Genomic DNA, 13,238 nt, shown 5'->3' with positions numbered 1-13,238 from the left:
GATGAGACAGGTAGCTCACAAGATGAGACACGAGATTGAGTTCACGAGACGAGATTTTTACACACTATTTTTAAGAAATCCTCAAAGATGATTAGAAAAATAATCTGCAGGTGCATTTGGAATGTTTTAACTAATCATCTTGTAATTAAAGGTGCCATCGAACGTTTTTTTACAAGATGTAATACAAGTCTAAGGTGTCCCCTGAATGTGTCTGTGAAGTTTCAGCTCAAAATACCCCATAGATTTGTTTTAATTATTATTATTTTTTAAACTATTTTGGAGCATCATTAAATATGAGCCGATTTATGCTGTGCGGCCCCTTTAAGTCTCATGCTCTCCACCCACGGAGCTCGTGCTTGCCTTAAACAGTGCCTAAACAAAGTATACACAGCTAATATAACCCTCAAATGGATCTTTACAAAGTGTTCGTCATGCATGCGGCATGTATGCGTCGGATTATGTGAGTATTGTATACTGTTATATTGTTTACATTGATTCTGAATGAGTTTGAGGCTGTGCTCCGTGGTTAACGGCTAATGCTACACTGTTGGAGAGATTTATAAAGAATGAAGTTGTGTTGATTAATTATACAGACTGCAAGCGTTTAAAAATGAAAATAGCGACGGCTCTTGTCTCTGTGAATACAGTAAGAAACGATGGTAACTTTAACCACATTTAACAGTACATTAGCAATATGCTAACGAAACATTTAGAAAGACAGTTTACAAATATCACTAAAAATATCATGATATCATGAATCATGTCAGTTATTATTGCTCCATCTGCTATTTTTCGCTGTTGTTATTGCTTGCTTACCTAGTCTGATGATTCAGCTGTGTGCAGATCCAGACATTAATACTGGCTGCCCTTGTCTAATGCCTTTCATAATGTTGGGAACATGGGCTGGCTTATGCAAATATTGGGGCGTACATATTAATGATCCCGACTGTTACATAACAGTCAGTGTTATGTTGAGATTCGCCTGTTCTTCTGAGGTCTTTTAAACAAATGAGATTTATATAAGAAGGAGGAAACAATGGAGTTTGAGACTCACTGTCATTTCCATGTACTGAACTCTTATATGCCAAGATAAATTCAATTTTTCATTCGAGGGCACCTTTAATGTCATTTCAGTTCTACTTTCTGAGTGTGAATTATCATATGCAGTAAAAGACAACAATATTCAAACACTGTAGAACCTTTTGCTGCAAACTCAACTGACTGGCTTCTTTCCTGTATAATTTCATACAAGTGTCTTCAGACCTTACTTACTGTACATGATTTATAGGCTTCTACAACTTTTGACCTCCTAAGTGAACTCCTTTCCACAAATTGTTTATAGAAATAAAAAGAGTATAATTAAAAATGGTAAAACTTTACAATAAGGTCTCATTTATTAACATTAATGTATTAACCAACATCAACAATGAGCAATATCTTTGCAACAGTATTTATTAATCTTTGTTAATGTTAAAAATAGTCATTCATGGTTAGTACATGATAGTGCATTAAGTAATGTTAACAAATACAACTTTTGATTTTAACAAAGTATTAGTAAATGTTGAAATTAACATTAACTAAAATAGTGTAGAAGTATTGTTCTTCCTTAGTTCATGTAAAGTTAACTAACGTTAACTAATGAAACCTTGTAAGTGTTACCATAAAAAATAAATAACAGTTTTCTTTTAGTCTTAAGTGCAATCAATAAGTGCCACCATAATCAAAGCACTCTCAATATTCAAAGTGCAAATAGAGACCAAATTTTTAAGCATGATACAGAGCTGAGAGATGCTTACAACTACACAGCCCAGTCTAAGATAGCTTTCCTATTGGAAGTTATTTGCATGCATCAGGGAGCCGCTTTCAAGTATTGACATCGCGTTTGAACACGCGCTCGCGTTTACTTTCACTTTAGCGATTGCGCGTACTCTGTGAAAAGGGCGACCGTTATCCAACTGAATTAAATGTTTTTTTTATGTCTATAAAAAGCAAAACGACAGTAGAGCCATAATGTAAACGTAGCGGTGGCATATTATATCCTAATTTCACCCTCACACTATCACGAGACTGCTTTTCACCTCAACGAGAAATCTCGTCACAATTTAGTCTCGCGAGATCTAGAGTAGTATTTTTTAGGATGAAGTATATGAGGTTATAACAAACCCCAAGCAGAATGATTGAGGAATATCAATACAGTGCTGCCTCTATTAAATGATTATACAACTAAGTGGTGAAAGAATGTAAGACAGATTCACTCATTTTAAAGCAGCACAGCAAACTGCAGACAGATTGTGTGATTTCATAGAATCAAGTCTGAAAATTAGATCATGGCTCTAATAAAGATCCCTAATTCTCTGTGACTCAGATATCACGAGGACAGGGCAACTTTTCACCCAAAGGACTCCTTCCAGCATATCTCCTTCATTTACAGAGAGCAAGGGCACAAAGCACACACTGCCCTGGCTCAGAGAGTTTGTGGGTTGTTATTTCTGTAAATTGTAATTAACCGTGTGGTACTCTGATACTTCTATAGGGCGTGACAGTCAGGAAAAAGAATACGATTCATTTTCTCCATAGAAAAATTATAATGACATAAACTATAAAGATTTCAAGACCTCAAGCTCCAAGGTTTTTAAACTGTGATATATCATATATATTGCATAATCAATGATTTTAAGTTAAAGCTTATTGTACTGTCATTTTTTTATTCAATAATGCAATATTTCATAGGATAAGATAAATGGGAAACCAAAAGAAATCCAAAAACGTCTATAACCAAGACCACAAAAATTTGCTGTTCACTTGATATCAAGCATTGTTTTCAATGTACTTCATCATCTTTAGTTTATACTGTTCTTTAATGATCAGCATCTTTGTCTATACATCTGAGGCGTTTTGCAAGTTCTTGCGTTAACCCTCATGTGACTCTGAGCTCTCTCTCTCTCTCTCGCCTGGAGACAGAGGAAGCAGATCAGAGGCCTCTGCAGTGAAAACACTAATTAATATTAATTGTTATGAACTTTAGGGCTTTTTATATGCCATGTAATATGCATGTCTTATAATGTGCTTATACAGTACCAGAGAGACAGAAATTCTGGATGGAGGGAAATGTACTCCTTGACAGCATGCCCCTTTAGGCTCAACCGAGGATAATATGCCTTTGAAAAGCAGAGGGTTCTTGCAGAATGTGAGGAAATACATTAGAGATGTGAAGAAACTAGGACATTTTCAAGGTCTTCTGATGGACAAAAAAGCCCCAATTCCAGATGTACAATAGAGCTGGTCTTGGTTTAATGTAGTGTAGTGGTTAAATAGGTGGTTCACCAAAAAATCAAGTTCTTTTTCATTTACTCACCATCATGTTTTTACAAACCACTATGACTGACTGGCTTGTGTGGAAAAACAACATTGGACCCAATTGACTTCCATTGTATAGTCAAAATATTGAGACATTTCTCATATCTTCTGAGTTTTGAAAAGACATGACGGCTCAGGGCTGGTAAATGGAAGCTTGCTGGGTTGATTCACTGATGTGGAAGTCGCTGAAAGAAATCAAAACTCAAACCACTGGCAATGGTCTCGTGACATTGAATATAGATTCTGACTTTCTATTGGCTTTTTTGCTTAGGATGGGCGTCTACGTGTCAATGACCAGCTGATTGCCGTTAATGGTGAACCGCTCTTGGGGAAGTCCAACCACGAAGCCATGGAGACCCTGCGGAGATCCATGTCCATGGAGGGGAACTTGAGAGGAATGATCCAGTTGGTGGTGCTCCGTGCTGTAGTACCACCTAACCAGGTATGTAGCACTCTTCTTTCTTCTCTCGTCTAAAACCAGCTTTGGTGGTTTTGTATGTTTCCATCTGGTCCAAGCTGGTTTAGGCAGTTGATCAGGTGGACTTCCAAGAGTGACCTTGTAAAGCTCCTTAGCCAAACTGGTGGGGACCTGGTTAAACTGTCTAACCATAACACAGTTTGAGAAACCAAAACTTTTTATCTCTCAGGTGTCCAGCATATGAATCATTTCTTTTTCCACCAAAATGACTGATATTCTCCTTGACTTTACACAGCAGCAGAATGCATTTGTCAGTCTTGTTTTAGCATGCTAAATACACAGTTCGGTTATGAACGAGGGTGACAAATGCATCAAATGAAATTTTCAGAACTTATAATGACATTTTGAGAGTGATTTTGGATAATCTGTAATGTATAAATGCAACATAAGTGAACAACTAGTCTGTCACATCAGGCAGTGTTGCAATAGTGTTCACTGTGCATGTGTGTGTGTTGTGATTTTTCATGTGAAGTATTTGAAGCCAGATTAAATGTGATGTGCTCAAGAGTTCAGGAAAAAACCTTATGTTTTGATGCAGGACACCAGTGGTTTTCAAACTTTTTTTGTTCACGTGGTCCCCTCCTCACTGCTGACTACCAAATAGTTTCACAAAAAAAGGATGATAACCTGCATTTAAAAACGCCAGCAATAGTTTTACTTTGTAATGCCGTTGAGACATTGAAAAATATAAAAGTAAGAAGGAATGATAGATCAGATGGAGGGAATGATAGATCGAAAGAAGTAAATATTTCAGTGAAGTGGCTGCAGTGAGCTCTTTTGACAGTGCCGCACAAGCTCCAAGATGTCCTTGTTGCAGCCTGTAGTGCAATGAATTTCTGCATTAAATCAGTGATGTTCTGCATTAAATGGAGACATCTTTTCCCCAAACCAGTTTAAGGTGTAAGGTAGGTTTAGGGGTTAGTATCTGTTGTAGCATTATGTAGGCGATCAGCACTGCTGTTGACATGACTAATCAAATCTTTAGAATCGACTGCGGGGCCAAGTTTGTGCTAAACAAATAAATAAAAAGCGTGCATCCACTACATATTGGATTTAAGGCAGTACGTCATCGCGCTACAGGCTGCAGCGAGGACAGTCTCACGAGCTCGGCTTCTTACATCTTCTCACCGGAACATGACAGCGGCGCAGTACCTGTGCACCCCAACTTTGAGAACCACTGCAGTTTTTCTCATTTAAAATCTACATGCTTCATCACTTCAGAGCTGCTTCATCATTTACAAACATTTGTTTCCTACAATGGTTTAAATGCAAATATCCACCTCATCTATCTCTGTTTTGCTTTTTATTTCTGCTACTACTTCGGTGTGAGAAATCGCTACAAACAATTCAGTGCCTAATTGAACTGTATTAATTAATCAAGTTGAATCACAAAACAATTTCAGACATTTTTACAATCCCGTTTGATCGATTCGATTAAAAGAGTGATTCATTTGGGAATATGCAATTATTATTAATTATTCAGATTATAGAAAACATAATATGATTGCTAAATATTGTGAAAACGAATATCAGGTAAATTATTCTCAGGTTGGTTTATGGTAATTATCCATTCTCAGCAGTATTTCACTAAAGGTGATGATACACGGGGCAACTTTTTGAGCAATGTTCCCTGGCAGTGTTGCTGAGCCATGTTGCTTAGGCACTTGAGAATGGGCAACAAATTTGTTGCCCATTCTCAATGGGAAAGTGTCCAAGCAAAATCGCTCTGCAAAATTGCCTGGCAACATTGCTCAAAAAGTCTAGAAGGTGAAGTCTAAAAGTCTAAAAAGGTCTAGCGATGACTGTGATCACCATCACAGTGTTTGCTGCTGTTGTTTGGTATTCATAGAAAAATGGGCTTTTACTTTGGTTATTTATTCATACAAACAGTGTTAAAGCTGCTACCACAAGCTTTTGTTTGGACAGACCTGTTAGTAAATATGATTGTCGAACCCAGTCACTGACTGCATGAACGAAGGGCCAAGCCTCTGCCTCTTCGGAATTTTATAGTACTGCATTCCAACACAATGGTGTTTCTATGAGTTTTTATTGCCATGTGGTACATTTGTCTGTGAATTGATAGTTGAGTGATGGATAGGGTAAGGATGTGCTCCTTTTCTTTTCTGACGTGCACATACCTACTAGCATCAGATGATCTCTCAGGGCCACAGTTGCAATACAATTGAAATCTCCATGTCATTCCACCTCACTACTCCATTGATACTGCCATGCAAGTATCTCCAGAAAACAGCTTCCAGTAATTCAAACAATTGTGATACATCAGTCTAGACAAAAATAATGCATGATTCTGTTTTAATGACTTCTACTTGACAGGCATTTAAGACCGGGTGCAGACAGATGCTCGCCATGTCGTAAAAGCCAGTCAGAATGGCTGGTAATTGCCGTTAGTACTCCACATCCTTTAACTTTCTCCATCATTTCCTCTGTGCTGGTGGAATTCGCCTCCAGCGGGATGTTTTAGCCTTTTCTCCTCCCCTGCACCTGGGTTCGAGAGCAGCCATATGCTCACCCCAGGATTCCCTCTATATCTTATACATGCACACACACGTGCTGACACACTCCACCCCAAGGCCTCCAACTGCTCTAAAGTGGTGTGTAATTAGGCTACACAAAGGAGCTGCCCCTCTGGCCGCATGGATTGATGGTTACTGGGGGCTCTTTGTTCAGACTGACAGGCTGGGAGGGATGGGCATGGCCAGGCTGGGGTGTTATTGTTCTCATAAAATAAAGATTCATGTTCATTATGCTTTATGGGCTGTGGACGCCCCCATCATGGCTGCCAATGGGGCGCAGAGTGGAGTCAGGGCCGATGGGATGCCATTGACCCTTGTGTGTAGAGGTGGGATGAGATGCTAGTTGGTGGATGGATGAAAGGGAAAAAAAACATGAATGGATGGGGGACAGATTGTGACTTTGTATAGGACCAGAGAGGTTGTCGCTGGGTTCAGATCAATAGATCATGGAAGCCAGATGCAGGAGAATGAAAGTTTGGTCCTGACGATGGACTGATGGTGAAATATTGCTCAGCATGCTTTTAGTAGCACAAGTAAGAGCTTTATCCTGTAATAAATGGGAGATTAGTTTCTACACCCACAAGGCACTAAGAGAATGTATTGTTGAAGCTTTTATTTCTTCATATTATGCGGTTTGTACTATCTTAATAAATTTCAGCCTGTTGTAGCATTTTGATTCTTTTTAGCTTTAAAAAATAAAGCCCAAAAAGTTATCTTCAGGCCTGGAGCCAGTTTTAATTCTTTACAGACTTACTTTTTTGTGAATCTGTTCTCCAGAGTCTCTGTGAGCTTCTGGGAATAAACATGCTGATGTGTTCTTGCTTGAATCTGCTGTGTGTCCATGTCTCCTGACCTAACTTAGCTAATTATGGGCACTTTTTTAGAGACATCAAAGACCGACTTCACACACATACTCACAATCCCAGTCCAGGTTTGGCTAATTCTCTGAAAATTCATGAAAAAGGAAGCAAACTGTTTAAGAGGAAGAGAGGAGGAGGAAAGCAATGGAGATTAAAAAAAAAATAAAAAAATAAAAAAAAGATATCTCCTTGTTTGAAAGCTCCTGGAACAGTTTTTGAGGCTTTCTTCTCAAAAAAAAAAAAAAAAAAAAAAGTAAAAGCTTTTTTGGATGTGGTACCAGGTAGAGTTGGGAGATGTATTGAATTTTCAGGCTATATTTGAGACGATTCTGCTGGCAGTTTAAAAATAAGTGACATGGTGAAAATAGCAGTGATTTTAATAGCTTTTTTATTTGGCTATTAAATAGTTTTGTGATCCCTTGTGAGTATTTTTAGAGGGTTAGCAGACATTTTAATAGTCTCATTTAAACCTCAGTTTTTGTAGAGTTAGTTGGTAAGTGCATGTTCATGTCTGTGAGTCATTTTGATTCAAATAAACAAACATATGCATGTTAATATTGGTGCATAAAATGGAATATTTTTATCACAAGAATATATCACATTTAGTACATACATCAATCAGGCATAACATTATGACCACCTTCCTAATATTGTGTTGGTCCCCTTTTTGCTGCCAAAACAGCCCTGACCCGTCGAGGCATGGACTCCACTAGACCCCGAAAAGTGTGCTGTGGTATCTGGCCTTTAAGTTGATCCTTTAAGTCCTGCAAGTTGTGAGGTGGGGCCTCCATGGATCGGACTTGTTTGATCAGCACATCCGACAGATGCTCGATTGGATTGATATCTAGGGAATTTGGAGGCCAAGTCAACACCTCAAACTCATTGTTGTGCTCCTCAAACCATTCCTGAAAATTTTGCTTTGTGGCAATTAGTGTTGTCACGGTACCAAAATTCCAGTAGTCGGTACCGATACCATGAAAATTTTACGGTTCTCGGTACCAATTTCAGTACCACAGCAAAATCTATTGGAACTATTTTACTATTTTATATAGCCGATTTTAAAAAACATTAAATATGATTTGGAGTGTGTGTGTTTGTGTGTAGATATTGGCTACCTCAATTAAATAAATTTTGAAATAATAAAGTAAGGTAGGTTTTGAAGCTGTATGCTGGTCAAATGCTGGTCCTAAACTGGTCCTGCTGGTCCATGCTAGTCCTAAGCTGGTCCTGAACCAGCATAAACCAGCTCCAACCAACCTACCAGCTTCAAAACATACTTTACTAGCATATGCTCGTTTTTTTTCAACAGGGGTAACAGACGTGCGTGGTTATTTTAACTATTCCGTCAGAGAAACAACACACTACAGCCTGTAAAACTATGAAATAAATATTGGTAAATAATATTAACCTAAATAATAAGAGTTAAATATTATTTAAAAAAAAACCTGTTTTTTATTTCCACAAAAATGTGCGTCATATAGCTAAAGTCCTGTTATTCTAGTTTTTGATATAGCCGCTTTGCGCTTTGAGAGGGATGTGGGACATGAGCAGGAAAGAGACCATTTCTCTTTAATAATATCTTCGTTATCTCCTGATGCTATAAACAACTGACACTTGTTGTAAAAGGTGCGAAGAGCAAGTTTTATTCTCCGCAGGAGCAAGACATTCAGGCTATGTTTGATTTAGCGCTGCCAGAGAAAACGAAACTAAAAATCACAGGCATGTGTGAAACGCGCTATACAAATAAACTTGACGTGCCTTAGAAAGTCTAATAACAAGCACAAACTGTGTTAAACAGAAATTGACATGCAATCAAAAAGGTTTCTGTCCTACAGTGTTTTTTTTTCTAGAATGCGAATAGCCTATAATAGGCCTAAATGCGAACGAAAGAAACGTTTATAATCCCTGCGTGAGTGAAGATTTGGGAAAAGAAACAGACGTTCAGTGGAATAACTAATGGAATATTGTTAAATTCTCTGATAATCAGGTGACCAGCTCGCGATTCGGAAAACAGAATACGAAGCTTAAATGTATGGACTCGCGTCTCTCACATTCGGCATTAACCAAAATGTTTCCATGGCTGCGAAGTCACTTTTAATTTCTAACCTATTATTTCTTCTGTAAACAAAGCTTTGTGCTTCACTCGTGTCATATTCTCGTAAATACTGGCACAGTCCTATCAGTGGGTACCGAATATACCCGGATTCTCGGTACTACCGGTACTACAGTAATGCTGGTATCGTCAAAAATTTGATACCAGAATTGCTGGTATCGTATTTCAAAATTTCAGTACCGACTTGATACCGAAGTACCGGTAATTTTGACAACACTAGTGGCAGGACAGATTATCCTGCTGAAAGAGGCCACAGCCACCAGGGAATACCATTTCCATGAAAGGGTGTACATGGTCTGCAACAATGCTTAGGTAGGTGGTACATGCCAAAATAACATCCACATGGATGGCAGGACCCATGGTTTCCCAGCAGAACATTGTCCAAAGCATCACACTGCCTCCGTCAGCTTGCCTTCTTCCCATAGTGCATCCTGGTGCCATGTGTTCCCCATATGTTCCCCACTGTTGGCTCTTTCGGTGGTGGACAGTGGTCAGCATGGTCTGACTGGTCTGCGGCTATGCAGCCCCAAAAGCAATAAGCTGTGATGCACTGTGTATTCTGACACCTTTCTATCAGAACCAGCATTAACTTCTTGAGCAATTTGAGCTACAGTAGCTCGACTGTTTGATCAAACCACATGGGCCAGCCTTCGCTCCCCACATGCATCAATGAGCCTTGACCGCCCATGACTCTGTCGTCGGTTCACCACTGTTCCTTCCTTGGAACTTTTGATAGATACTGACCACTGCGGGAACAACCCACAAGAGCTGCAGTTTTGTAGATGCTCTAACCCAGTCATCTAGCAGTCATAATATGGCTCTTGTCAAACTCGCTCAAATCCTTACGCTTGCCCATTTTTCCTGCTTCTAACACATCAACTTTGTGTTACTCAGCCTGATCAGTGTATATAATTTATTTAACACTCTGAGGTCTAAAAACGCGCCGGCGCGTTTTGCAGTTTTTTTTTCACATTGCAGCAAAACAGACTTAAAATACTCCGTCATTTTTTGTCATAGAGACATAAGTAATATATCAATTGAAACTATAGAATGTCTTCTTTTTTTTGTGTACACTCACAATCAAAATAAAACTTTGTGCTTTTTAAAAATAAATAAAATATACAGGGTGTGCTGTCCTGCCGTCTCCGTCTCTGCAAACATCGTTCTAAAACGTCACTAAAAGTAACTAAAATAGATGGCTTATACATGCTACATGGACATGAGAGATATGTCTTTGGAAAGCTTTAAGTGTCTACTTTTAAACAAAACAAATAAATTCTAAAACAAATATTCTCCCTTTATGTAATCAGTATAAAAGTAAAGAGAGGTACTGTTTCTCCTGTCTGACCTAATTATCTTTAATGTGTGCCCGCCCACGCGCAGAGCGCTCTATTCATAAGATAATGTGCTGAGGCGATTTATGCAAACTGTAAACGCCCCTAACAGCGTCTTAAAAAGCATCAAGTTTCATCAGATTCATTCGCTGTCCTTCGCGTTTGGAAGATGGCACACTACACAGGTGAGCAGGCTCTTCAGATGGTCCTGGACAGTGAGGAAGTTCACTCTTTCCTCGGAAGAAGAACACGACTCTGACGATGAACGTCTGCATTTTGAAGAGCGACTTGATCCAGCTGAAGATACAGTTTCTGATGAGTAAGTGATTTAGTTTTACTTAAATTATTTGACGTGTTTTTTTCTATATAAGCGTACATATATTTGCCTTATATTTACATCTATCTATATAACTATATATATAACTTTATCTCATAAAAACGCTTATAAATAGAATGCTTTTCTGTTGATATAGGGCCTACTTAAATTATTTATATAAGCGTACATCTATATTTGCCTTATATTTACTTCTATCTATCTATCTATCTATCTATCTATCTATCTATATATATATATATATATATATATATATATATATATATATAACTATATCTCTTAAAAATGCTTATAAATATAATGCTTTTCTGTTTATATACTCAAATTATTTGAGGTGTTTTTTTTTTATATACAAGCGTACATCTATATTTGCCTTATATTTACATCTATCTATAAATATATATATAGCGTATCTAAGTACCGTATATGATAGGCGTGAATGTGCTAAAATATGCTTGGTTGTGAAATGCGCGAACATGTTGCTATTTGCTAAATGTGCTAACTGATATAGCAGACTGTAAACGTTTACACATTCGCACACTTTGTCCGGTAATGGCCAATTGACAGACATATACAGCATGCTTGTATACCTGTTACTTTCCTGTCAGTTATGCATAGCTAATGGTATGAGAGAGTATTATCTTATATGCTAATAATAACAGGGTTTTTTTTACATTTTTTTTTAGGAATGTGGATCCATCACTCTCACATTCACCTGCAATTCCCACTAGGAGGGCACGCAGCAACACAGTTGAGTAAGTACACTTTTACCCACTATATGGTAGGCCTATATTGAAATCTGTAAGATTTTTCATGTTTTTAAAATAAGTTTCGTCTGCTCACCAAGGCTGCATTTATTCAATTAAAAATACAGTAAAAACAGTAATATTGTGAAATATTATTACAATTTAAAATAACTGTTTTCTATTTGAATATATTTCACAAAGTCGTTTATTCTTGTGATGTCCAGCATCATTACTCCAGTCTTCAGTGTCGCATGATCCTTCAGAAATCATTCTAATATGATGATTTGCAGCTCAAGAAACATTTATTGTTTACAATTGTTCAGAAATGTTTCATAAGTAGCAAATCATCATATTTGATGATAATATTTGATGATAATATTAATAAGATTCATATTTGATGATAATATATTTGCAGAGCTCTGTGGTGTGTCGTCACAGAAAGCAGCTCCAAAACGGACCAAAAGTGACCATGTACCGGTTCCAGGAGCAGAGCTGACATCAGATGCAAGGAATAATGCCACCGCTGGTCATCGGAACTGCATGCTTTGCAAAGTACAGCTTGGTAAAAGGCAAGACACACCTTGGAAATGCCAGGCATGTGACATTTACTTGTGTCTTCAGTTGAACTGTTTTCAAAAATGGCACACAGATGTGTGACTGTTCAGATTCTCTGTTCACCACCTCTCACTGACCATTGGGCTGCAAAGATTATCTATATGTGATCAAGCAGGTTATGTATAGGGTGTAAAAGTGGGCTTTTTTTTTATAAACCTTACCTTTATTTGCCTGTATACACAAAAAATGTGCCTTTGACCCTAGTTTATATGTGGATTATATTGTTAACTTTATTTTAAATAAAAAAGAAAAAAAACAATGATATGTCTTGTCTTTGCATTTTCTTAGTTGACTCAGTCACATTCCTGACTGAATGGCTCATTATGCGGCTCATTAGGGGCAGGGTCTTAATCTCCCCAGGTGTAAATCACTTCATTATTCATGAAGAGTCACACCTCTTCGCATATGGCCTACCTAAACAAAAAGTGTCTTAGAAATTTAAAATCAATACAATGTTTTATGTGTCAGAGTAGGGAGGATCATTTCCACATCATTTTGAAGCAAAAACTCTACACTAAAATATACAATTCTCAAAAGTCTTGTGAAAAAACATTTAGTATGCATTTTTAGGTATTGTTTCAGTTACTTTTTTTTTTGTTTTTTCAATAACCACGCATAAACATTATTCCTTTAAAAACACAAACATGTACATACATGTTCCTCACATATTATGGTAGCCTAGTTTGTGCTGAATACAGTGTAATGACACTTTTGTCATTAATATGTTTATAACCAACTGATAAAAGCACAAATGTCAGGGCATGTCAAAACTTCTCCAGGGCCCAAAATCAGCCTCAGACTCCAGAGGGTTAAATTGTAATACCATTTTACTTTTTTACTGTTTATATATATATATATATATATATA

General features: G+C 37.6%; 1 protein-coding gene and 1 long non-coding RNA gene across 4 annotated transcripts in view; both read left to right on the top strand.

Annotated features, from left to right (window-relative positions):
- The window catches only part of pard3bb (par-3 family cell polarity regulator beta b), a 433,139-nt gene that overhangs the window by 219,325 nt on the left and 200,576 nt on the right, over positions 1 to 13,238 (top strand). For all 3 annotated transcript variants that reach the window (XM_067410020.1, XM_067410021.1, XM_067410022.1), the window contains one exon: positions 3,629 to 3,799. In XM_067410020.1, coding sequence (XP_067266121.1) covers positions 3,629 to 3,799 — 171 coding nt within the window. The remainder of the gene's footprint in view (positions 1 to 3,628; positions 3,800 to 13,238) is intronic.
- LOC137036071 (uncharacterized) lies at positions 10,282 to 12,934 on the top strand. The gene is made up of 3 exons (XR_010897138.1): positions 10,282 to 10,995; positions 11,697 to 11,765; positions 12,172 to 12,934. It is a non-coding gene; the product is annotated as an uncharacterized lncRNA (long non-coding RNA).

This window comes from Chanodichthys erythropterus, chromosome 14, assembly GCF_024489055.1.
Source record: "Chanodichthys erythropterus isolate Z2021 chromosome 14, ASM2448905v1, whole genome shotgun sequence".
Lineage (NCBI taxonomy): Eukaryota > Metazoa > Chordata > Actinopteri > Cypriniformes > Xenocyprididae > Chanodichthys > Chanodichthys erythropterus.
This window is presented reverse-complemented; position numbering and strand designations above follow the sequence as displayed.